Genomic DNA, 25,476 nt, shown 5'->3' with positions numbered 1-25,476 from the left:
ACTCGCCGTGTTTGGAGGAGGAGGAATGCTGCCTATGACCCCAAGAACAAACATGGAGGTGGAAACATTATGCTTTGGGGGTGTTTTTCTGCTAAGGGGACAGGACAAGTTCACCGCATCAAAGGGACGATGGACGGGGCCATATACCGTCAAATCTTGGGTGAGAACCTCCTTCCCTCAGCCAGGGCATTGAAAATGGGTCGTATATGGGTATTCCAGCATGACAATGACCCAAAACACACGGACAAGTCAACAAAGGAGTGGCTCAAGAAGAAGCACATCAAGGTCCTGGAGTGGCCTAGCCAGTCTCCAGACGTTAATCCCATAGAAAATCTGTGGAGGGAGCTGAAGGTTCGAGTTGCCAAACGTCAGCCTCGAAACCTTAATGACTTGGAGAAGATCTGCAAAGAGGAGTGGGACAAAATCCCTCCTGAGATGTGTGCAAACCTGGTGGCCAACTACAAGAAACGTCTGACCTCTGTGATTGCCAACAAGGGTTTTGCCACCAAGTACTAAGTCATGTTTTGCAGAGGGGTCAAATACTTATTTCCATCATTAAAATGCAAATCATTTTAGTACATTTTTGACATTCGTTTGTCTTGATTTTTTGTTGTTATTCTGTCTCTCACTGTTCAAATACACCTACCATTTAAATTATAGACTGATTATTTCTTTGTCAGTGGGCAAACGTACAAAATCAGCAGGGGATCAAATACTTTTTTCCCTCACTATATATACAGTTAGTGCAAATGAGGTAAGATAAGGGAGTTAAAGCAATAAATAGGCCATGGTGGCGAAGTAATTACAATATAGCAATTAAACACTGGAATGGTAGATGTGCAGGAGATGAATGTGCAAGTAGAGATACTGGGGTGCAAAGAAGGAAGATAAATAAATACATACAGTATGGGGATGAGGTAGATAGATTGGCTATGTACAGGTGCAGTGATCTGTGAGCTGCTCTGACAGCTGGTGTTTAAAACTAGTGAGGGAGATATGAATCTCCAGCTTCAGTGATTTTTGCAGTTCGTTCCAGTCACTGGCAGCAGAGAACTGGAAGGAAAGGCGACCAAAGGAGGAATTGGCTTTGGGGGTGACCAGTGAGATATACCTGCTGGAGCGCGTGCTACGAGTGGGTGCTGCTATGAGGGTGGTGTAACGTCTTGTCTGTAGTGTGGCGGAAAGAAGCGCAGGAAGCAGCGAACACTGTGTGGTAATTTTAATGGAACCACCTGTACAAAATAAAAGGTCTCCCAACAACAGGGAAAAATACAATAGACAAGCGCAGTCGAACAAACGCAGTCGACACACAGAAAAACAATCCCACACAATAGGGTGCGGGCCAGCTGAACTAAATAGCCCTCTTAATTGCCTAACTCAGGGCAGGTGAGAAAACATAAAAAAAGGGAAAAACAAAAAGGGAATCGGTGGTAGCTAATAGGCCGGTGACGACGACCGCCGAGCGCCACCCGAGCAGGAGTGGCAGTACCCCCCTCCTGACGCGCGGCCCCTGCAGCGCGCCGACACCGGCCTCGAGGCCGACCCGGAGGATGAGGCGCAGGGCGATCCGGACGGAGGCGGTGGAACTCCTTCAACATGGATGGGTCCAAGACGTCCTCCGCCGGCACCCAGCACCTCTCCTCCGGACCGTACCCCTCCCAGTCCACAAGGTACTGCAGGCCCCCCGCCCGGCGTCTCGAGTCCAGAATGGCCCTTACGCTGTACGCCGGGGACCCCCCGATGTCCAGGGGGGGTGGAGGGACCTCCGGCACCTCATCTTCTTGTAGGGGACCAGCCACCACCGGCCTGAGGAGAGACACATGAAACGAGGGGTTAATACGGTAATAGGAAGGGAGTTGAAACCGATAACACACCTCGTTTATCCTCCTCAGGACTTTGGAGGGCCCCACACACTGCGGCCCCAGCTTCCGGCAGGGCACGCGGAGAAACAGGTTCCGGGTCGAGAGCCAGACCCTGTCACCCGGTGCGAACACCGGCGCCTCACTGCGGTGGCGGTCAGCACTCCTTTTCTGCCTAGCACTGGCCTCCTTCAGTGAGTCCTGTACTGCTTTCCAGGTCTCCTTGGAGTGCTGAACCCAGTCCTCCACCGCAGGAGCCTCGGTCTGGCTCTGGTGCCATGGGGCCAGGACCGGCTGGTACCCTAGCACACACTGGAAGGGTGACATGTTAGTAGAGGAGTGGCGAAGTGAGTTCTGGGCTAACTCTGCCCAAGGAATATACCTCGCCCACTCCCCTGGCCGGTCCCGGCAATACGACCTCAGGAACCTGCCCACCTCCTGGTTCACCCTCTCCGCCTGCCCATTGCTCTCGGGGTGATAACCGGAGGTTAAACTGACCGAGACCCCAGCCGCTCCATAAACGCCCTCCAGACGCTGGATGTGAACTGGGAACCCCGATCAGAGACAATATCCTCCGGCACCCCGTAGTGCCGGAAGACGTGGGTAAATAGGGCCTCCGCAGTCTGCAGGGCCGTAGGGAGACCGGGCAAGGGGAGGAGACGGCAGGACTTAGAAAACCGATCCACAACCACCAGAATCGCAGTGTTCCCCTGAGAGGGGGGAAGATCTGTCAGGAAGTCGATAGACAGGTGCGACCATGGCCGTTGCGGAACGGGGAGGGGCTGTAACTTCCCTCTCGGTAAATGCCTAGGAGCCTTACTCTGGGCACACACCGAACAGGAAGAGACATATGACCTCACGTCCTTAGCCAAGGTGGGCCACCAATACTTCCCCCTTAGACTCCGCCCTGTCCTCTCAACACCAGGATGACCCGCCGCAGGTAGCGTGTGCGCCCACCGAATCAACCGATCGCGAACATCGAGCGGCACACACATGCGCCCCACGGGCACCTGCGCAGGCGCAGGATCCAACACCAGTGCCCGCTCGATGTCCGCGTCCACCTCCCACACCACTGGTGCCACCAGCCTAGACGCTGGAATGATGGGAGTTGGATCGATGGGGCGGTCATCCGTGTCATACAGACGGGACAGCGCGTCGGCTTTAGTATTAAGGGAACCCGGTCTATATGAGATGGTAAACCTAAACCGGGCGAAGAACATAGCCCACCTTGCCTGACGTGGATTCAGTCTCCTCGCTGCCCGGATGTACTCCAGGTTTCGGTGGTCGGTCCAGATGAGAAAGGGGTGCTTAGCCCCCTCAAGCCAGTGTCGCCACACCCTCAAGGCTTTGACTACCGCTAGCAACTCCCTGTCCCCCACATCGTAGTTACGCTCCGCCGAACTGAGCTTCCCTGAGAAGAAAGCGCAGGGGCGGAGTTTCGGTGGCGCACCCGAGCGCTGTGATAGCACGGCACCCACCCCAGCCTCGGATGCGTCCACCTCTACTACGAACGCTAAAGACGGGTCCGGGTGCGCCAACACGGGCGCGTCGGTGAACAGGGTCTTCAACTTCTTGAAGGCTCCGTCCGCCTCCGTCGACCATCTCAAACGCGCCGGCCCCCCCTTCAGCAGTGAGGTAATGGGAGCTGCTACCTGGCCAAACCCCCGGATAAACCTCCGGTAGTAGTTGGCAAAGCCCAAGAACCGCTGCACTTCCTTCACCGTGGTTGGAGTCGGCCAATTACGCACGGCCTTAACGCGGTCACACTCCATCACCACCCCCGTGATGGAAATGCGATAACCCAGAAAGGAGACGGCTCGTTTGAAAAACTCACACTTCTCAGCCTTAACGTATAGGTCATGCTCCAGCAGTCTACCAAGCACCTTGCGCACCAGGGACACATGCGCGGAGCGGGTGGCGGAATATATCAGAATGTCATCGATATAGACAATCACGCCCTGCCCATGCAGGTCCCTGAGAATCTCGTCAACAAAGGATTGAAAGACGGCTGGAGCATTTTTCAACCCATACGGCATGACGAGGTACTCATAATGGCCTGATGTGGTACTAAAGGCGGTTTTCCACTCATCTCCCTTCTTGATACGCACCAGGTTATACGCGCTCCTGAGATCCAATTTTGTGAAGAACTGTGCTCCGTGAAATGATTCCACCGCCGTAGCGATAAGAGGTAGTGGGTAACTAAACCCCACCGTGATCGCGTTTAGACCTCTATAATCAATGCACGGACGCAGACCTCCCTCCTTTTTCTTCACAAAAAAGAAACTCGAGGAAGCGGGTGAGATGGAGGGCCGAATGTACCCCTGTCCCAAGGATTCCGTGACGTATGTCTCCATAGCCGCCGTCTCCTCTTGTGACAAGGGGTACACGTGACTCCTGGGAAGCGCAGCGTTAACCTGGAGATCTATCGCACAATCCCCTTGTCGATGAGGTGGTAATTTAGTCGCTCTCTTTTTACAAAAAGCGATCGCCAAATCGGCGTATTCAGGGGGAATGCGCACGGTGGACACCTGGTCTGGACTCTCCACCGACGTGGCACCTATGGAAACTCCTAGACACCTCCCTGAACACTCCTCCGACCACCCCTGGAGAACCCCCTGTTTCCATGAAATGAGGGGATTGTGACCAGCCAGCCAGGGGACCCCCAGCACCACTGGAAACGCAGGTGAATCAATAAGGAAAAAGTTAATGCTTTCCTTATGATTCCCCAGCGTTACCATGTCCAGCGGCACCGTAGACTCCCTGACTAGCCCTGACCCTAATGGTCGGCTATCTAAGGAGTGCACGGGGAAGGGGGAATCTATCGGCACCCGTGGAATGCCCAGCTTAATGGCAAGTCCACGGTCCATAAAGTTCCCAGCTGTGCCTGAATCGACTAGCGCCCTATGCTGGGAAGAGGGAAAAAATTTAGAAAATGAAACAGGCAAAAACACATGACCAACCGGGGGTTCTGGGCGAATCTGGTGCTGACTCACCTGAGGTGACCGAGAAGTGTTCTGCCTGCCTTCTCGACTCCCAGACTGGCTCCTCCAGCACCGGTCGGCCGTGTGTCCTCTCCGAGCACAGCTGGTGCAGGAGGAGCCACCTCCTCCGGTGCCCCTTGGCACGGCCCCCCCTACCTCCATAGGGGTAGGGGCGGGGGTGCACGGGGGTGGAACGGGCAGGACCCTCTCCGAACGCCCGCGGGCAGCCAGCAAATTGTCCAACCGTATGGACATGTCAATGAGTTCGTCCAGGGATAGATTGGTGTCCCTACAGGCCAGCTCCCTGCGGACGTCCGCTCGGAGACCACACCGGTAGTGGTCTATGAGGGCCCTGTCATTCCACCCCGCTCCAGCAGCCAAGGTCCTAAACTCCAGCGCGAAGTCTTGAGCGCTCCTCGTCTCCTGCCTGAGGTGGAACAGCCGTTCACCCACCGCTCTACCTTCGGGGGGGTGGTCGAAAACAGCCCGAAAGCGGCGGGTGAACTCTGGGTAGTGGTCCCTCACCGAGTCTGGAGCGTTCCAGACCGCATTAGCCCACTCCAGAGCTCGGCCCGTCAGGCAGGAAACGAGGGCACTTACGCTCTCCTCTCCTGTAGGAGCAGGTCTGACGGTGGCCAGGTACAACTCTAGCTGGAGAAGAAACCCCTTGCACCCAGCCGCCGTCCCATCGTACTCCCTCGGGAGTGCCAGGCGAAGCGCGCCAGAGCCAGACGTCGTAGGAGGAGGAGATGGTTGTATCGGGGGGGGGGGGGTGTAGGTGGAGAGAGGATACCACTCCTCTCCCATCGGTCCATCCTCTCCATCATCTGGTCCATGGCGGATCCGATGCGATGCAGGACCGATGTATTGTGCTGGACACGTTCCTCCATTGAGGGTAGTGGAGTGCCCGCTGCTCCCCCTGATTCCATGCTCCTTCTGGTGGTGCGGGATTCTGTAACGTCTTGTCTGTAGTGTGGCGGAAAGAAGCGCAGGAAGCAGCGAACACAGTGTGGTAATTTTAATGGAACCACCTGTACAAAATAAAAGGTCTCCCAACAACAGGGAAAAATACAATAGACAAGCGCAGTCGAACAAACGCAGTCGACACACAGAAAAACAATCCCGCACAATAGGGTGCGGGCCAGCTGAACTAAATAGCCCTCTTAATTGCCTAACTCAGGGCAGGTGAGAAAACATAAAAAAAGTGAAAAACAAAAAGGGAATCGGTGGTAGCTAATAGGCCGGTGACGACGACCGCCGAGCGCCACCCGAGCAGGAGGGGGCGCCACCGTCGGTAGGAATCGTGACAGGTGGTCTATAGTAAGTTGCAACAGTGAGAGACTTGTTTCTGGAAAGGTGAATTTTTAGAAGTAGAAGCTCAAATTTTTTCGGTACAGACGTGGATAGTAATACAGAACTCTGCAGGCTATCTTTGCAGTAGATTGCAACCCCACCCCCTTTGGCAGTTCTAACTTGGCGGAAAATGTTATAGTTAGGGATGGAGATTTCAGGGTTTTTGGTGGTTTTCCTAAGCCAGGATTCAGACACGGCTAAGACATCCGGGTTGGCAGAGTGTGCTAAAGCAGTGAGTAAAACAAACTTAGGGAGTAGGCTTCTAATGTTGACATGCATGAAACCAAGGTTTTTACAGTTACAGAAGTCAACAAATGAGAGCACCTGGGGAGAGGGAGTGGAGCTAGGCACGGCAGGACCTGGATTAACCTCTACATCACCAGAGGAACAGAGGAGAAGTAGGATAAGGGTACGGCTAAAGGCTATACTAACTGGCCGTCTAGCACGTTCAGAACAGAGAGTAAAAGGAGCAGGTTTCTGGGCACGATAGCATAGCTTCAAGGCATAGTGTACAGACAAAGGTAAGGTAGTGTAACCCTCGTCGTTGAAGGGGGACCAAAACACAACGGGTAAAGTGCTCATCCTCTTCTTTATTAAAGAAAACACTTAATCAATACAAAACAAATGACGAAAACAGTCCAGTAAGGTGCATAGACATACTAGAAACAACCACCCACAAAACCCAGTGAAAACAAACACAACTAAATATGGCCTCCAATTAGAGACAACAACAACCAGCTGCCTCTAATTGGAGGTCATTGACAAAACTCACATAGAACAAGAAAAGCTAGATAAACATAGAAATAAGAAAACTAGAACCTAAACCCACAATACCCAACCACCCAAAACAAACACCCCCTGCCACGCCCTGACCAACTACAATGACAAATAACTGCTTTTACTGGCCAGGACGTGACAGTACCCCCCCCAAAGGTGCAGACCCCGAATGCACCTCAATACAAAACCCACAAAAACAACCACAAACCTAAAGGGAGGGAAAGGAGGGTGGCCAACGTCAACAACGGTTCCTGTGCTTCATCTCCCCCCCCCCTTCCCAATCCTCCCACCACGGAGGTGGCTCTGGCCGTAGCTCCCGTTCAGCAGACTCTGGGATGCGCGGCATTGCTGGAGGCCCCGGGCTGAGAGGCGTCGCTGGAGGCCCCGGGCTGAGAGGCGTCGCTGGAGGCCCTGGGCTGGGGAGCATCTCTGGAGGCTCCTGACTGGGGAGCGTCGCTGGAGGCCCCGGGCTGAGAGGCGTTGCTGGAGGCCCCAGGCTGAGAGGCGTAGCTGGAGGCCCCTGGCTGAGGGGCGTCGCTGGAGGCCCTGGTTTGGTGAGCATCTCTGGAGGCTCCTGACTGGGGAGCGTCGCTGGAGGCCCCGGGCTGAGAGGCGTTGCTGGAGGCCCCAGGCTGAAAGGCGTAGCTGGAGGCCCCTGGCTGAGGGGCGTCGCTGGAGGCCTCTGGCTGAGGAGCGTCGCTGGAGGCCCCGGGCTGGGGAGTGTCTCTGGAGGCCCCTGACTGGGGAGCGTCGCTGGAGGCCCCTGGCTGAGGGGCGTCGCTGGAGGCTCCTGGCTGAGGAGCGTCGCTGGAGGCTCAGGGCTGAGGAGCGTCTCTGCAGGCTCCGGACTGTAGGCCGTCTCTGTCGGTTCCGGACTGTAGGCCGTCTCTGTCGGTTCCGGACTGTAGGCCGTCTCTGTCGGTTCCGGACTGTAGGCCGTCTCTGTCGGTTCCGGAAGCACTGGACGGGGAACTGTCGCCGGAAGCTCTGGACGGGGAACTGTCGCCGGAAGCTCTGGACGGGGGACTGTCGCCGGAAGCTCTGGACGGGGGACTGTCGCCGGAAGCTCTGGACGGGGGACTGTCGCCGGAAGCTCTGGACGGAGGACTGTCGCCGGAAGCTCTGGACGGGGGACTGTCGCCGGAAGCTCTGGACGGGGAACTGTCGCCGGAAGCTCTGGACGGGGGACTGTCGCCGGAAGCTCTGGACGGGGGACTGTCGCCGGAAGCTCTGGACGGGGGACTGTCGCCGGAAGCTCTGGACGGGGGACTGTCGCCGGAAGCTCTGGACGGGGAACTGTCGCTGGAAGCTCTGGACGGGGGACTGTCGCCGGAAGCTCTGGACGGGGGACTGTCGCCGGAAGCTCTGGACGGAGGACTGTCGCCGGAAGCTCTGGACGGGGGACTGTCGCCGGAAGCTCTGGACGGGGGACTGTCGCCGGAAGCTCTGGATGGGGAACTGTTGCCGGAAGCTCTAGACGGGGAACTGTCGCCGGAAGCTCTGGACGGGGGACTGTCGCCGGAAGCTCTGGACGGGGGACTGTCGCCGGAAGCTCTGGACTGGGACTGCGCACTGGAGGCCTGATGCATGGGGCTGGCTTAGGAGGCACCAGACTAGTAACCCGCACCACACGGCTAGTGCGAGGAGCAGGAACAGGACATACTGGGCTGGGCAGGCGCACTGGAGGCCTGATGCCTGGGACTGGCTTTGGAGGCGCCAGACTAGTAACACGCACCACAGGGCTAGTGCGAGGAGCAGGAACAGGATGTACTGGACTGGGCAGGTGCACCGGAGGCCTGATGCGTGGGACTGGCTTTGGAGGCACCAGACTAGTAACACGCACCTCAAGGCTAGTGCGGAGAGCAGGAACAGGAAGCACTGGACTGGGCTGACACACTGGAGGAAGAGTACGAGGAGCAGGAACAGGATACACTGGGCCATGAACCCTCACCGGCGGTCTGATGCTTGCAACTTGCATCACCGGTCCTGGCTCAATGCTGGCTCTAGCATGATACTTGTGAGGAGCTTTCACCAAGCGCACCGGGCTGTAGCTGCGCACTGGTGATACCGTGCGTATCTCCGCATAACACGGTGCTTGCTTGCTCCGTCGCTCCCCATAGTAAGCACAGGTGCTCCTTCGTGCCCTTTCCGCCAGTACCTCTCTCCGGAATCTCTCGTCAAGCTCCTCGCTTGATTCCTTGACTGGCTCCTCTTTGCTCCACAGCTCTCCCCTGTACGCCCGGGAAGTTAGGTCAGGGCTCCCCCCTGACTCAGCCCCCCAATTTTTTTTTTGGGGGGGGGGCTGCCTCCTCACTTCCTGAAATGGAGGATATAATGCCTCATACCTCCATCGTTCCCTCTTAGCTTCCTCCAGCTCCTCCTTCGGGCGCTGGTACTCCCCAGCCTGGTGCCATGGTCCTTTACCATCCAGGATCTCCTCCCATGTCCAGGACTCCAAATAGCTCTGTTTCTGCTACCTCCTCTGCTGCTTGGTCCTTCTTTGGTGGGTGGTTCTGTAACACTCATTGTTGAAGGGGGACCAAAACGCAGCGGGTAAAGTTCTCATCCTCTTCTTTATTAAAGAAAACACTTAATCAATACAACACAAACGACGAAAACAGTCCAGTAAGGTGCATAGACTATACTAGAAACAACCACCCACAAAACCCAGTGAAAACAAACGCAACTAAATATGGTCTCCAATTAGAGACAACAACAACCAGCTGCCTCTAATTGGAGGTCATTGACAAAACTCACATAGAACTAGAAAAGCTAGATAAACATAGAAATGACAAAACTAGAACCTAAACCCACAATACCCAACCACACAAAACAAACACCCCCTGCCACGCCCTGACCAACTACAATGACAAATAACCCCTTTTACTGGCCAGGACGTGACAGGTAGGATGTGTGTACATTGGAGGTAAACCTAGGCATTGAGTAATGATGAGACAGATATAGTCTCTAGAGACGTTTAAACCAGGTGATGTCATCGCATATGTAGGAGGTGGAACAACATGGCTGGTTAAGGCATATTGAGCAGGGCTAGAGGCTCTACAGTGAAATAAGACAGTAATCACTAACCAGGACAGTAATGGACGAGGCATATTGATATTAGAGAGAGGCATGCATAGCCAAGTGAACATATGGGTCCAGTGAGTGGTTGGGCTGGTTGGGGACACGGCGATTCAGACAGTTAGCAGGCTGGTGCTAACAAGCTAGCAGTTAGTAGGCCGGGGCTAAACAAGCTAGCAGTTAGTAGGCCGGGGCTAAACAAGCTAGCTGTTAGCAGACCGGGTTAGCAAGCAAGCAGTTGCCTCTTCGTGCTGTGACGTCGATAGACAAGTCGTGGATTAGTAGGGTTCCAAGTAGCTCTAGGTAGCTAGCAGGCCGCGGTTAGCAGAATGGGCCTTCAGCGGACGTCGCGCCTGAGGGGCCTATTGGAATCCTCGGGTAGATTATGTCAGTATTCCAGTCGTAGAGGATCGGCCGGGTTCCGTGCCCCGTACCGGCAGTAGAAGGGGTCCGGATATTGTAGCCCAGGAGTGGGCTTCAGTGGTAGCACAGGAGCCCTACACGGGCTAGCTTCAGGCTAATTGGTGCTTGCTCCGGGATGAAAACGCTAGCCAGGAGTAGTCACCCGGGATTGCAGTTAGCTAGTTGCGAAGATCCAGATGAAAAGGTTCAGAGTTTGCAGTAGGAATCCGGGGATATGGAGAGAAAAAAATACGTCCATTATGCTCTGGTTTGAGTCACGTTGTACGAACTGGCGAGAGCTTTCCGAGCTAAAGGTTAGCTGATGACCGCTAGCAGTGGTTCGCTAACTGATAGCTGGTAGGTAGTTAGCTGGCTAGTTTCTGTTGAGGGATTCCAGATCCGAAGTAAATACAAATACTTTAGAAAAAAAAACAGATCCACGCCACGTTGGGTGAGGCGGGTTATAGTTTACCCCATGCTATTATGACCTCTTCTACTCCCCTAACCTGTCATTATAGTGATAAATTAAACAGCACATCGTACTGGCAGAGTAATGTGAACCAGGGATGAACCACGGGGTCACAGAGATGTACTTTACAGTATAGATAGACTGACCTGTGATTAGCTACACTGAGCTGACTGACACTCTGCCCTGGCATGGGGGTGAAGGGGGAGATCTGAGGGAAGAAGTGAAGGGGGTTGGAGTTATAGTAAGAACAAAGCCTTACTTAAGTGGGACTCAGTGTGACACATCATTACCTGAACACACGTACACTTTCTAAACCTTTGCTCAGATTCACCTTGGTGCGTTCAAACATGTAACGGTCACTCACACAGACCTGTGTACAAACACCCTCTAGTTAAACAGCTCTCTCATTTGAAACTCTGCACATTACTTTTATCATCTCTTATTAAGCACGCCTACAGTTTCATAGACTCTCAGGCTGTGAGGCTCAGCCTGCATAGGATCAGTCAGTAACATCTTCATTTTGGTCTTATGTTTATGAGGTTGGGAAGCTGTCTTTCAATATAACCTGGGTGGTCTCCTGCGAATCCTGAAGCCATTAGTGCATTGTTAAAGTACTGATTTACATGGCCATGTCGTAATCAGCCCTCGTTGTTGGGGCTCTTTCACAGCCGGTACATCGGCTGTTTGGCAACACCAAGGCGGATGGCAGTGCTTAGGTTAGCAATCACACAAAACAAGGACAGGGAGTCTGAGGGGGGTTAATGTGCATTGTGGTGTTTTAGCTTTGTATTGTCATGTTTTTGAGTGTTGAAAGCTATATAGTTAGTGAACAATAACATATTATGCTGTATATTGAAAACAGAAGAGCATAACTTTGTTTATTGAGAAATTAATGAGGCAGAGCTGTTTAAAGGGCCCTATTCTGCAAGCCAAAGTATTGAATAACATATAAACCAAATCAGTGATCTCCAAACACAATGAAATCCTTACAGGAATTAAACATTGATTTTTGTACCATGAAATACAAACACTGGTGGAAAGAAATGTCAAGTATTGGACAATAGTTGCATTATATCAAAATGAAATAAACAATCATCATGTTTTTCCAAAATTGAAATTACTAGCAGAAGTCAGAATAAACTAGCATTGTGCAAGTTATTTAAATACTGTATAAGAGTGAACTAGCATGGTCTAGTCACAGTAAAAATGAGGAACACTGTACACATATAACTTCTCACAAACTTGTGTTCAGGTTTCCTTAATTTTACTGTGACTAGGCCTGAGTATTTTCTGAAAAGTGTGGTGTGCAGGTTTCCTCACAAGTCAGATTTCTGCTTCTGTTTTCTTCTTCTTTGTGAGAGGGAATACACAGGGAGAAAGAGACCAACAGAGAGCAGGAAGGGAAACGTAGAGAGGACGGTGATGATGAGAAGTGTCTACTTTGACACGATCAGGTTCACCGTGCCAGGAGAAAACAGCTGTGTGGCCTGCCAGGACAACTCTGGCCTAGACAAAAATTACAAGCATTTAATGAGAGCTTTTGAAGACGCCAGCCTTTATTACGGTGGGTCAACGACCCCAACACAGCCCAGCAAAGATTTAGCACCTCACTACCATCTGGTTTCCCAACTCATCATGAGGCATTGCATCCTCAGACCTGAGGTATGCATACGTAAAATTAACTTCATTCCTTTTTCACACACTTCCCTCTTGAATTTGAGCATGGGGAAATGCATGTATTAATTCTCTCATAATTCCACCACCTTTACACGTGAGGAAACCATGAATAAGGTCCAGCAACCTGTCAGTTCCAAGTGGAAAAACATCAACTTTCTTTTTTCTGATAGAAATAACACCATTCTCCATGCACTGTAATTTACAACTTGAAAGAGCTATTAATAAGACCTAGGTAAATGAGTAATCTGTTTGGATAAGGGGAATGTAAATATAAAATGACACTTGTTTTAGATCTATTTTAACTTATAGTCGGTGAAACAAATTTGAAACCAGTCATATAACACACACCCACCCACCCACTAACACACACACACACCCACACACACAAATACATTCATGCTACACACACATCACAACTGCTGCTACCAGACTCTTACTTACTATTGTTAATACTGAACAATTTAAACACTTGCCCCCCAATCCCCCCTTCCCTGAAATCTGTAAATATTGTGCCTTCCTGTATTATACTTATGATAAAAGGTTTATTCTATTCTACCGAGCCATTTACTTTATGTTCGTATTCTTATGTTTTTTCATTTGTAATTGCTGTTGCATTGTCGAGAAGGAGCCTGCAAGTAAGCATTTGGCTACATTTCTTTAAATGGACAATTCTGTGAACTATCTTGTGTATCTTTTAAATTGACACAATACCTGTTAGCAAAGGTGTCAGCAAGAGATTACGTGCAGGAGCTTGCAGGGATTTGTAGTTTTGCATGATGTCTACTTTGATGCTAATTAGCATTTTTGAATCTGAGAGTAAATAGAGGCAAATAAATTGATAAAAGTCACCTTGCCTGCGAGAGATTTACATGGTTATCAAAACGTCATGCCAGTGTAAGGATACACGAAACACAGCCCTTATTTTAAGTGTTTCTAAAATTCCCTATGGGAAAAATGAATGGTAGAAAAACGATTGGAACCTTTTCCCTGTTTGACCGCTAGGTTTTATGGGTATTATGACACCTCCACTGTAGGGCTCTATATCCTAAATAAATTTATGAAAACAAAAATTAGCTGTTTGGTCTTAATTTAAGGTTAGGGTTAGGCATAAGGTTAGCAGTGTGGTTAAGTTTAGGGTTAGATTTAAGGTTAGGGTTAGATAAAATCAGATTTCAAGAAGATAAAATGTAGAAATAGGTGGGGTTTATGACTTTGTGGCTGTGAGGCCTGAGTTTCCCACTTGGAAAGTATCAAAATCAACCAATAGGAAGCTCTACGCAAATAACTTAATTTTAACTCAGAGGTTCAGATTTTCCGACTTGTCACGAATACACCATCTGGCAAGCCAAAATAGTTATTGAGCAAGCACGGTTAACTTGCAAGCACCCCTTTTGAGCAAGCTCTATCCTCAAGATTGACCTCTCTTCTTTTGTCTTCAAATTAAATCAAAGTTTGTCACGTGCGCCGAATACAACAGGTGTAGCCCTTACAGTGAAATGCTTACTTACAGGCTCTAACCAATAGTGCAAAAACAGTATTAGGTGAACAATAGGTAAGTAAAGAAATAAATAACAGTGAAAAATAACAGCAGCGAGGCTATATACAGTAGCGAGGCTATAAAAGTAGCGAGGCTACATACAGACACTGGTTAGTCGGGCTGATGGAGGTAGTATGTACATGTAGATATGGTTAAAGTGACTATGCATATATGATGAACAGAGAGTAGCAGTAGCGTAAAAAAAGAGGGTTGGCGGGTGGTGGGTGGCGGGACACAATGCAGATAGCCCGGTTAGCCAATGTGCGGGAGCACTGGTTGGTCGGGCCAATTGAGGTAGTATGTACATGAATGTATAGTTAAAGTGACTATGCATATATGATAAACAGAGAGTAGCAGCAGCATAAAAGAGAGGTTGGAGGGGGGCGCACAATGCAGATAGTCCGGGTAGCCATTTGATTACCTGTTCAGGAGTCTTATGGCTTGGGGGTAAAAACTGTTGAGAAGCCTTTTTGTCCTAGACTTGGCACTCCGGTACCGCTTGCCATGCGGTAGTAGAGAGAACAATCTATGACTGGGGTGGCTGGGGTTTTTGACAATTTTTAGGGCCTTCCTTTGACACCGCCTGGTGTAGAGGTCCTGGATGGCAGGCAGTGATGTGCTGGGCTGTATGCACTACCCTCTGTAGTGCCTTGCGGTCGGAGGCCAAGCAATTGCCGTACCAGGCAGTGATGCAACCAGTCAGGATGCTCTCGATATTGCAGATGTAGAACCTTTTGAGGATCTCAGGACCCATGCCAAATCTTTTTAGTTTCCTGAGGGGGAATAGGCTTTGTCGTGCCCTCTTCACGACTGTCTTGGTGTGTTTGGACTATCCTAGTTTGTTGCTGATGTGGACACCAAGGAACTTGAAGTTCTCAACCTGCTCCGCTACAGCCCCATTGATGAGAATGGGGGCGTGCTCGGTCCCATCAGGGAGTACAAGAGGGGACTGAGCACGCACCCCTGGGGGGCTCCAATGTTTAGGTTCAGCGTGACAGATGTGTTGCTACCTACCCTCACCACCTGGTGGCAGCCCATCAGGAAGTCCAGGATCCAGTTGCAGAGGGAGTTGTTTAGTCCCAAGATCCTTAGCTTTGTGATGAGCTTTGAGGGTCCTATGGTGTTGAACCATGAGCTGTAGTCAATGAATAGCATTCTCACATAGGTGTTCCTTTTGTCCAGGTGGGAAAGGGCAGTGGAGTGCAATAGAGATTGCATCATCTGTGGATCTGTTTGGGCGGTATGCAAATTGTTGTGGGTCTAGGGTTTCAGGGATAATGGTGTTAATTTGAGCCATTACCTGCCTTTCAAAGCACTTCATGGCTGTGGACGTGAGTGCTACGGGTCTGTAGTCTTTTAGGCAGGTTGCCTTTGTGTTTACATTTACATTTAAGTCATTTAGCAGACGCTCTTATCCAGAGCGACTTACAAATTGGTGCATTCACCTTATGATATCCAGTGGAACAACCACTTTACAATAGTGCATCTAAATCTTTTAAGGGGGGGGGGGGGGTTAGAAGGATTACTTTATCCTATCCTAGGTATTCCTTAAAGAGGTGGGGTTTCAGGTGTCTGGAGGAGCGGGGTGACGTGAGAGAACTTGGGAAGGTTGAACACCAGACGGGCTGCGGCATTCTGGATGAGTTGTAGGGGTTTAATGGCACAGGCAGGGAGCCCAGCCAACAGCGAGTTGCAGTAATCCAGACGGGAGATGACAAGTGCCTGGATTAGGACCTGCGCCGCTTCCTGTGTGAGGCAGGGTCGTACTCTGCGAATGTTGTAGAGCATGAACCTACAGGATCGGGTCACCGCCTTGATGTTAGTGGAGAACGACAGGGTGTTGTCCAGGATCACGCCAAGGTTCTTAGCACTCTGGGAGGAGGACACAAGGGAGTTGTCAACCGTGATGGCGAGATCATGGAACGGGCAGTCCTTCCCCGGGAGGAAGAGCAGCTCCGTCTTGCCGAGGTTTAGCTTGAGCTGGTGATCCGTCATCCACACTGATATGTCTGACAGACATGCAGAGATGCGATTCGCCGCCTGGTTATCAGAAGGGGGAAAGGAGAAGATTAATTGTGTGTCGTCTGCATAGCAATGATAGGAGAGACCATGTGAGGATATGACAGAGCCAAGTGACTTGGTGTATAGCGAGAATAGGAGAGGGCCTAGAACAGAGCCCTGGGGGACACCAGTGGTGAGAGCGCATGGTGCGGAGACAGATTCTCGCCACGCCACCTGGTAGGAGCGACCTGTCAGGTAGGACGCAATCCAAGCATGGGCCGCGCCGGAGATGCCCAACTCGGAGAGGGTGGAGAGGAGGATCTGATGGTTCACAGTATCAAAGGCAGCAGATAGGTCAAGAAGGATGAGAGCAGAGGAGAGAGAGTTAGCTTTACCAGTGCGGAGAGCCTCCGTGACACAGAGAAGAGCAGTCTCAGTTGAATGCCCAGTCTTGAAACCTGACTGATTAGGATCAAGAAGGTAATTCTGAGAGAGATAGCAGGAGAGCTGGCCAAGGATGGCACATTCAAGAGTTTTGGAGAGAAAAGAAAGAAGGGATACTGGTCTGTAGTTGTTGACATCTGAGGGATCGAGTGTAGGTTTTTTCAGAAGGGGTGCAACTCTCGCTCTTTTGAAGACGGAAGGGACGTAGCCAGCGGTCAAGGATGAGTTGATGAGCGAGGTGAGGAAGGGGAGAAGGTCTTCTTGGGCACAGGGACTATGGTGGTCTGCTTGAAACATGTTGGTATTACAGACTCAATCAGGGACATGTTGAAAATGTCAGTGAAGACACCTGCCAGTTGGTCAGCACATGCCCGGAGCACACGTCCTGGTAATCCATCTGGCCCCGCAGCCTTGTGAACGTTGACCTGTTTAAAGGTCTTACTCACGTCGGCTACGGAGTGTGTGATCACACAGTCGTCCGGAACAGCTGATGCTCTCATGCATGCCTCAGTGTTGCTTGCCTCGAAGCGAGCATAGAAGTGATTTAGCTCGTCTGGTAGGCTCGTGTCACTGGGCAGCTCGCGGCTGTGCTTCGCTTTGTAGTCTGTAATAGTTTGCAAGCCCTGCCACATAAGACGAGCGTCGGAGCCGGTGTAGTATGATTCAATCTTAGCCCTGTATTGACGCTTTGCCTATTTGATGGTTCGTCGCAGGGCATAGCAGGATTTCTTATTAGCTTCCGGGTTAGAGTCCCACACCTTAAAAGTGGCAGCTCTACCCTTTAGCTCATTGCGAATGTTGCCTGTAATCCTTGGCTTCTGGTTGGGGTATGTACGTACAGTCACTGTGGGGACGACGTCCTCGATGCACTTATTGATAAAGCCAGTGACTGATGTGGTGTACTCTTCAATGCCATCGGAAGAATCCCGGAACATGTTCCAGTCTGTGATAGCAAAACAGTCCTGTAGTTTAGCAGCTGCTTCATCTGACCACTTTTTTATAGACCAAGTCACTGGTGCTTCCTGCTTTAATTTTTGCTTGTAAAGCAGGAATCAGGAGGATAGAGTTGTGGTCGGATTTACCAAATGGAGGGCGAGGCAGAGCTTTGTACGCGTCTGTGTGTGAAGTACAGGTGATCTAGAATTTTTTTTCCCTGTGGTTGTACATTTAACATGTTAATAGAAATTTGGCTGAACTGATTTAAGTTTCCCTGCATTAAAGTCTCCGGCCACTAGGAGCGCCGCCTCTGGGTGAGTGGTTTCCTGTTTGCTTATTTCATTATACAGCTGACTGAGTGCGGTCTTAGTGCCAGCATCTGTCTGTGGTGGTAAATAAACTGCCATGAAAAGTATAACTGAAAACTCTCTAGGCAAGTAATGTGGCCTGCAATTTATCACAATATACTCTACTTCAGGCGAGCAAAATCTAGAGACTTCCTTAGATTTCGTGCACCAGCTGTTGTTTACAAATATGCACAGACCCCCCCCTTAACATCTTAACGGGGTGTGCTGTTCTATCTTGCCGGTGTAGCGTATATCCCACTTGCTGAATATCCATGTCATCATTCAGCCAAACATAGGATATTACAGTTTTTGATGTCCCGTTGGTAGGACATTCTTGATCGCACCTCGTCTAATTTATTGTCCAATGATTGCACGTTGGCGAGTAATATTGACGGTAAGGGCAGCTTTCTCACTCGCTTTCTGCGGATCCTCACGAGGCATCTCGCTCTGTGTCCTCTGTACCTGCATTTCTTCCTCTTGCAAATAACTGGGATGTTGGCCTTGTCGGGTGTTAGGAGAATGTCCTGTGCTTCACGCTTGTTGAAGAAAAAATCTTTGTCTAATCCGAGGTGAGTGATCGCTGTCCTGATATCCAGAAGCTTTTTTTTGCTGTAAGATACGGTTGAGAACAGCCTCAATTAATTTGATGCGTTTGATACCATTCCTTTTATTCCATTCCATACATTAGAATGAGCATATCCTCCTATACTGTAGCTCCTCCCACCATTCTTCTCTGGTTTTCTAGCTACCAAATGTTATCATGAAACAATGCTTGATAGCTCGACGGAACGTTACGTAAAGCTAGCTATGTTTACTAGTGAAATATTGTGAGTCTATCTATCTAGCTAGCTAGCTAATGAAGTATTAGCCTGTTAGCTACCTATCGTTAACCGTAACCTCGTCCCTAGGCTCAATTGCTACCGCATCTGGTGGATGCATCCTTGTTGCAATTTTGCTAGCTGACCTTCTAATCTCGGAACCTCCTTGACCCTGTCATTTTCCTTGCCCTCATCAATGATGCTTCACATGAAGCTGCCAACCGTGTGGAAATATGACATGAATCTGCTTGAAATCACGAAACTGCAGCAACCGTCATCAATGCAGAGGCAACTGAATGATCTCAGCACCTGGACCGCTACCAATGACATGCTTCTCAATGAGAATATATGTGTAGTGATGCATGTCACCTTCTCTGAAAACCCAGCCCTCACCACCCCTCTTCATCAACAGTGTCCCCCTGTCAGAGACATCAAAGTTCAGGGTGCTGGGTCTCACTGTCCAGCAGGACTTGCACTGGAGCAGCCAGGTTGACACCATGACCACAAGCACCAACAGGAAGCAGTTCCTCCTCAAGCGCATTAAGCACTTCTCTGTAACCACAGCAGACCTACTGTCCATCTACATCTGCTACGTAAAACCAGTTCTGGAGTATGCTGTCCCTGGCACCCTGGCCTCACTCAAACCCTGACTACTCAGGTGTTTTGCTGGTTTAGAATTTTACAATTTGATCATTATTTATGATTGATTTTATAATTGTAAGTATATGTACAATTCAGTCTATGACTGCGAGAAACCAATAAAAGGTACTACTAGCCATGGCCTAACTAGCTAACATAGCTAGCTAGCTAATTCATCCAGCTAGCTCCATCCGGTATTTAGACCACTTCATAGAGAGGGAAAGAGTGACTGAGAGAGAGGGTGGAGCTGTGCATTATGTCATTCAGTTAGCTACTCCTGCCACCTTGACCTCAACAACATCACAATCTTTGACAACATATTAGCTAGCATAACCCAATTGATGTGATTGAGTTACTGCTGTAGCTACAATTTCACTTTGTTATAGCTACATGCACTAGTAAGGACCATCACAGGTCACTTTGCCATACAGATTTTAAAGGTACTTTTTTGGATGCTTATAGGCTAGTAGATTTGACCCAGACAAGTGCACATTCGTAGGAGGGTGAAAGATGGGAGACGGCTAGCCAGAAGCGGAGACAGCCCCCCTCAAGCTGACAGGTTTATAAGGAACACTCACTGTACCACCAGTCTGTCTCCTTCAGGAAACAACAGCAGACGCACAGCGGGCTACCTCATTACCTGAGAGAGGGAAGCTTAGAAGGTTCAACATGTTACAGAAAGAGAAGGAAATGCAGTAAACCAACTCCCACCCTGTCTCTGTCTGATGATCTCACCTTGGCACCATTTGATGACTTATTTTCTTATCCTTTTTGAAAGGCTCCCTATATTTGGCAGCTCTCTGTCTATGCGCTCAGATCAATGGATGTTCACTGTGTGCATGTACAGGCATTCCTGTGTTGTTAGTGTATAAAAACAGAGAATGACGATTATGGGATGTCCCATAATGACCCGTCAGTCAAGAGTCCCTAGGAGGTACAGTACTGTAGCTAGATGTGTCTGGACCGATGAATTAAGTTGACTGTTATACCTTGTTTACAAGGAGTGGGGATGGTGAGGGGGACAAGAGAGGAGACGAGAAAAAGCTTGGAAGATTTATTTTACCTATTCAATCTCACCTCCTTGCCTTTCTCCTCTCTTTTCCTACATCATTCCCTCTCACAAAGGAGTTAGTGAGATGAAGCAAGAGAGAGGGAGCTTTGGAACTTTAAATCTTGTCTTCGAGTCCTAGATCCTGAAAGTATAGCATCTCTCTGTCTGTTTCTGTCTGTTTCTTTCTCTCCCTCTACATTCCCAACCATTTCTCTGTCTGTTTCTGTCTGTTTCTCTCTCTCTCTCTCTACTTTCCCAACCATCTCTCTGTCTGTTGTATGTCTCTATGTGTAGGTGAACATGGGTGCAGTGGAGCTGCACCCTGCCCCTGTGGATCTCAACAGGGAGATGATAGCCCACACTCTGGAGCACAGCGCTGACCTGGAGGCAGAGAACAGACGGCTGCAGGAGAAGAACCAGACACTCCGGCAGGAGCGGCAGCACCTCCTTGCAGAGTAAGGACTGTGTATGTGTGCACGCGTGCATGTGTATGTATAGATTGAGGGCACGAAAAAAGGAAGTAACTTCCCACTTTTACGATGCAGTCCACTTGTCTGTGGGTTGTTGTGCCCGTGCTCCTCATCTTCGGTCTACTCCCTATCCCTCTTTCCCCAGAGACTCAACAATGGCATCATCACTCAATAACATCATCACTAGCCACCCAAGTGAGAGGAGAGAGTTTTCCACGTCCAGGCCACAAAGGCTATTGGGGATTTCTGGGAATTGACTTCAATTAATTAATGAATTTCTTATTTGTTTTGTTTTTCCTCTTAACATTTTTTTTTCCCTCCCTGATCCCTTGAGTAGCTGAAAAAGCCAGACAGTAGAGTGGCTCATGTCTGGCCAGGGTGGGGCACATCATCATCCCAAAAACACCCACCCAAAGTTCTCTCTCTCAATTCAATTCAAAGTGGCTTTAAAGCAAGTGAAATACACCATTAACAAAAGTGGGAAGGAACAAAAAAGCACATTAAAAAAACATTAAAAAAATATACAGTTAACATTGCACAGAAAGGTTTCAAAGGGATAAATATGTTTTAATTTTTAATTTATTTCACCTTTATTTAACCAGGTAGGCTAGTTGAGAACAAGTTCTCAACCTGGCCCAGATAAAGCACAGCAGTTCGACACATACAACAACACAGTGTTACACATGGAATAAACAAACATACAGTCAATAAAACAGTAGAAAAAAAATAAAAGCTATATACAGTGAGTGGAAATGAGGTAAGATAAGGGAGGTAAGGCAATAAATAGACCATGGTGGCGAAGTAATTACAATATAGCAATTAGACACTGGAATGGTAGATGTGCAGAAGATGAATGTGCAAGTAGAGATACTGGGGTGCAAAGGAGCAAGATAAATAAATAAATACAGTATGGGGATGAGGTAGATAGATGGGCTGTTTACAGATGGGCTATGTACAGGTGCAGTGATCTGTGAGCTGCTCTGACAGCTGGTGCTTAAAGCTAGTGAGGGAGGTATGAGTCTCAGGCTTCAGTGATTTTTACAGTTCGTTCCAGTCATTGGCAGCAGAGAACTGGAAGGAAAGGCGACCAAAGGAGGAATTGGCTTTGGGGGTGACCAGTGAGATATACCTGCTGGAGTGCGTGCTACGGGTGGGTGCTGCTATGGTGACCAGTGAGCTGAGATAAGGCGGGGCTTTACCTAGCAGAGACTTGTAGATGACCTGGAGCCAGTGGGTTTGGCGACGAGTATGAAGCGATGGCCAGCCAACGAAAGTGTACAGGTCGAAGTGGTGGGTAATATATGGGGCTTTGGTGACAAAACGGATGGCACTGTGATAGACTGCATCCAATTTGTTGAGTAGAGTGTTGGAGGCTATTTTATAGATGACTTCGCCGAAGTCAAGGATCGGTAGGATGGTCAGTTTTACGAGAGTATGTTTGGCAGCATGAGTGAAGGATGCTTTGTTGCGAAATAGGAAGCCGATTCTAGATGTAATTTTGGATTGGAAATGCTTAATGTGAGTCTGGAAGGAGAGTTTACAGTCTAACCAGACACCTAGGTATTTGTAGTTGTCCACATATTCTAAGTCAGAGCCGTCCAGAGTAGTGATGCTGGACCGGTCGGCAGGTGCGGGCAGTGATCGGTTGAAGAGCATGCATTTAGTTTTACTTGCATTTAAGAGCAGTTGGAGGCCACGGAAAGAGAGTTGTATGGCATTGAAGCTTGTCTGGAGGTTAGTTAACACAGTGTCCAAAGAAGGGCCAGAAGTATACAGAATGGTGTCGTCTGCGTAGAGGTGGATCAGAGAATCACCAGCAGCGAGAGCGACATCATTGATGTATACAGAGAAGAGAGTCGGCCAGAGAATTGAGGTACCACCATAGAGACTGCCAGAGGTCCGGACAACATGCCCTCCGATTTGACACACTGAACTCTATCAGAGAAGTAGTTGGTGAACCAGGCGAGGCAATCATTTGAGAAACCAAGGCTGTTGAGTCTGCCAGTAAGAATGTGGTGATTGACAGAGTCGAAAGCCTTGGCCAGGTTGATGAATACGGCTGCACAGTAATGTCTCTTATCGATGGCGGTTATGATATTGTTTAGGACCTTGAGCGTGGCTGAGGTGCACCCATGACCAGCTCTGAAACCAGATTGCATAGCGGAGAAGGTACGGTGGGATTCGAAATGGTCGGTAATCTGTTTGTTAACTTGGCTTTCGACGACCATAGAAAGGCAGGGTAGGATAGATATAGGTCTGTAGGAATTTGGGTCTAGAGTGTCTCCTCATTTGAAGAGGGGGATGACCACGCCAGCTTTCCAATCTTTGGGAATCTCAGACGATACGAAAGAGAGGTTGAATAGGCTAGTAATAGGGGTTGCAACAATTTCGGCAAATAATTTTAGAAAGAGAAGGTCCAGATTGTCTAGCCCGGCTGATTTGTAGGGGTCCAGGTTTTGCAGTTCTTTAAGAACATCAGCTATCTGGATTTGAGTGAAGGAGAAATGGGGGCTTGGGCGAGCTTGGGCGAGTAGCTGTGGGGAGTGCAGGGCTGTTGACGGGGTATGGGTAGCCAGGTGGAAAGCATGCCCAGCCGTATAAAAATGCTTATTGAAATTCTCAATTATCGTGGATTTTTCGTTGGTGACAGTATTTCCTAGCCTCAGTGCAGTGGGCAGCTGGGAGGAGGTGCTCTTATTCTCCATGGACTTTACAGTGTCCCAGAACTTTTTTGAGTTTGTGCTACAGGATGCACATTTCTGTTTGAAAAAGCTAGCCTTAGCTTTCCTAACTGGCTGTGTATATTTGTTCCTAACTTTCCTAAAAAGTTGCATATCATGGGGGCTATTCACAGCTACACAGATAAATGTTTCAAAAGTATTATTACCAGCTTTGTACAATGTTTTTAACAATGTGTACGTAGTTGTAGTACGAATAGTAGGGGAAGATACGTACACAGATAAATATAAGTTGTATTTACAATGTTGTTTGTGCTCCACTGGTTGCCCTGTTTTCATGGCGATGAGTCACAAATCTTGCTGCTGTGATTGCATATTGCGGTATTTATCCTAACAGATATGGGGGTTTATCAATGTTTGATTTGTTTTCAAATTCTTTGTGAATCTGTGTGATCTGTGGGAAATATGTGGCTGTAATATGGTCATAACTTTGGCAATTGGTAAGGAAGTGTAGATCAGTTTCCATCTCATTTATTTGGGCAGTGGGCACATAGGCATATCTGACTAGAGAAGAAAGGGTATGGCGGCCTCTCTCACGGGGTCTGCACATAGTCAAGGATTTACTTAATTTTGGGTCAGTCACAGTGGTCAGGTATTCTGCTACTGTGTATTCTCTGTTTAGGGCCAGATAGTATTCCAGTTTGCTCAGTTTTTTGTTTGATTCTTTCCAGTGTGTCAAATAGTTATTTTTTATATATATTTTTTGGGGGGTTGGGTCAAATTGTGTTGGGGTTCTGTGGGGTCTGTTTGTGTTTCTGAACAGAGCCCTAGAACCAGCTGGCTGAGGGGACTCTTCTCTAGGTTCATCTCTCTGTAGGTGGGAGCTTTGTGGTTGTAGAATTTAACAGTTCTTTCTGGATTTTAATATTTAGCGGGTATAGTCCTAATTCTGCTCTGTGCATGCAGTGTTTGGTGTTTTGCGTTGTACATGAATGATAATTTCCCCATGTTGTGAATTCTTGGTTGGTGAGTGGTCCACAGACTTCAGAACCTTAGAGAGCAATGGGTTCCAGGGCTCTACGCTAACCTTTTTCCCAAGGAGTACATGCGCTCCTAAATGAAAAAATGTAGGCGCACACAAAGAAATTTAGGAGCACAGTGAAAAATGTAACACAGAGTTTATTAACAAAAATATATTACATACATATTTATACTGCGTGTGTGAGTGTGTGTGCATGTACTAAGGGACACACATCTGTGGAACAGCACATACCACCAAAATCACACATTGACCCATGCATCCTAGACGCAACAGATATCAGTTGTCCAGCTGCTTTTATATGTTGGCCGTCTGGCACGCTTAGAGGTCAGCCAGCGGTCCACGGCAGGAGTGGGATCCAACTCCTCGACAGAAGGCCCCTCCAGGCTGATCCTCATCAGGTCTTCGGTGGTGGAGGCCCCAAGGCAGCTTCTTGTCGAATTCTTAATCCGATTCTGCGCAGAGAAGCCTCGCTCACACTGGGCGGCTGAAATGGCAGCACCAGCATAAGCTGCACCAACTCCAGTATGTTCTAGGGAAAAGATTATATCTTTCAATTTCATTTAAACTCTTACCATTAACTTATCAAAACCAACCATAGGATACCATACATACCCACTCAGGACTGTTAGTCTGTCTACCTTGTAATCGTGCCTGTAGGGGTCCTTTGTCAACATGGCCTCCCACAGGCCAATTTAGGACTTGTCCTTGAAATTGTGGCTGACCAGGATTTTCAGCCCCTGCCACTCATCCTGGATTGCAGCCATGTTACACCCCAATCTGCAGGATTGAACAGAGCAAGTGAGTTTGCAAATATGCAAACATAACATTGTCTCATATGGCAATGCAGTGTCAAATAAATTCTTACCTCTCTAGAGGCTCCTTGAAATGCTTCATCAGGTATGCCACACCATCATCAC

At 49.1% G+C, this 25,476-nt stretch overlaps 1 protein-coding gene across 5 annotated transcripts in view; it reads left to right on the top strand.

The window, feature by feature from the left end:
* Window positions 1–25,476, top strand: part of LOC106585761 (DNA repair protein XRCC4) — an 89,706-nt gene that overhangs the window by 42,253 nt on the left and 21,977 nt on the right. For all 5 annotated transcript variants that reach the window (XM_045706641.2, XM_045706644.2, XM_014172343.3 and 2 more), the window contains one exon: window positions 20,664–20,824. In XM_045706641.2, the coding sequence (XP_045562597.1) occupies window positions 20,664–20,824 (161 nt within the window). The remainder of the gene's footprint in view (window positions 1–20,663; window positions 20,825–25,476) is intronic.

This window comes from Salmo salar, chromosome 24 (genome assembly GCF_965601325.2).
Source record: "Salmo salar chromosome 24, fSalSal1, whole genome shotgun sequence".
Taxonomy (NCBI): Eukaryota; Metazoa; Chordata; class Actinopteri; order Salmoniformes; family Salmonidae; genus Salmo; species Salmo salar.
Note: the sequence above shows the minus strand (reverse complement) of the source record. Positions and strands in the feature narration are given on the sequence as shown.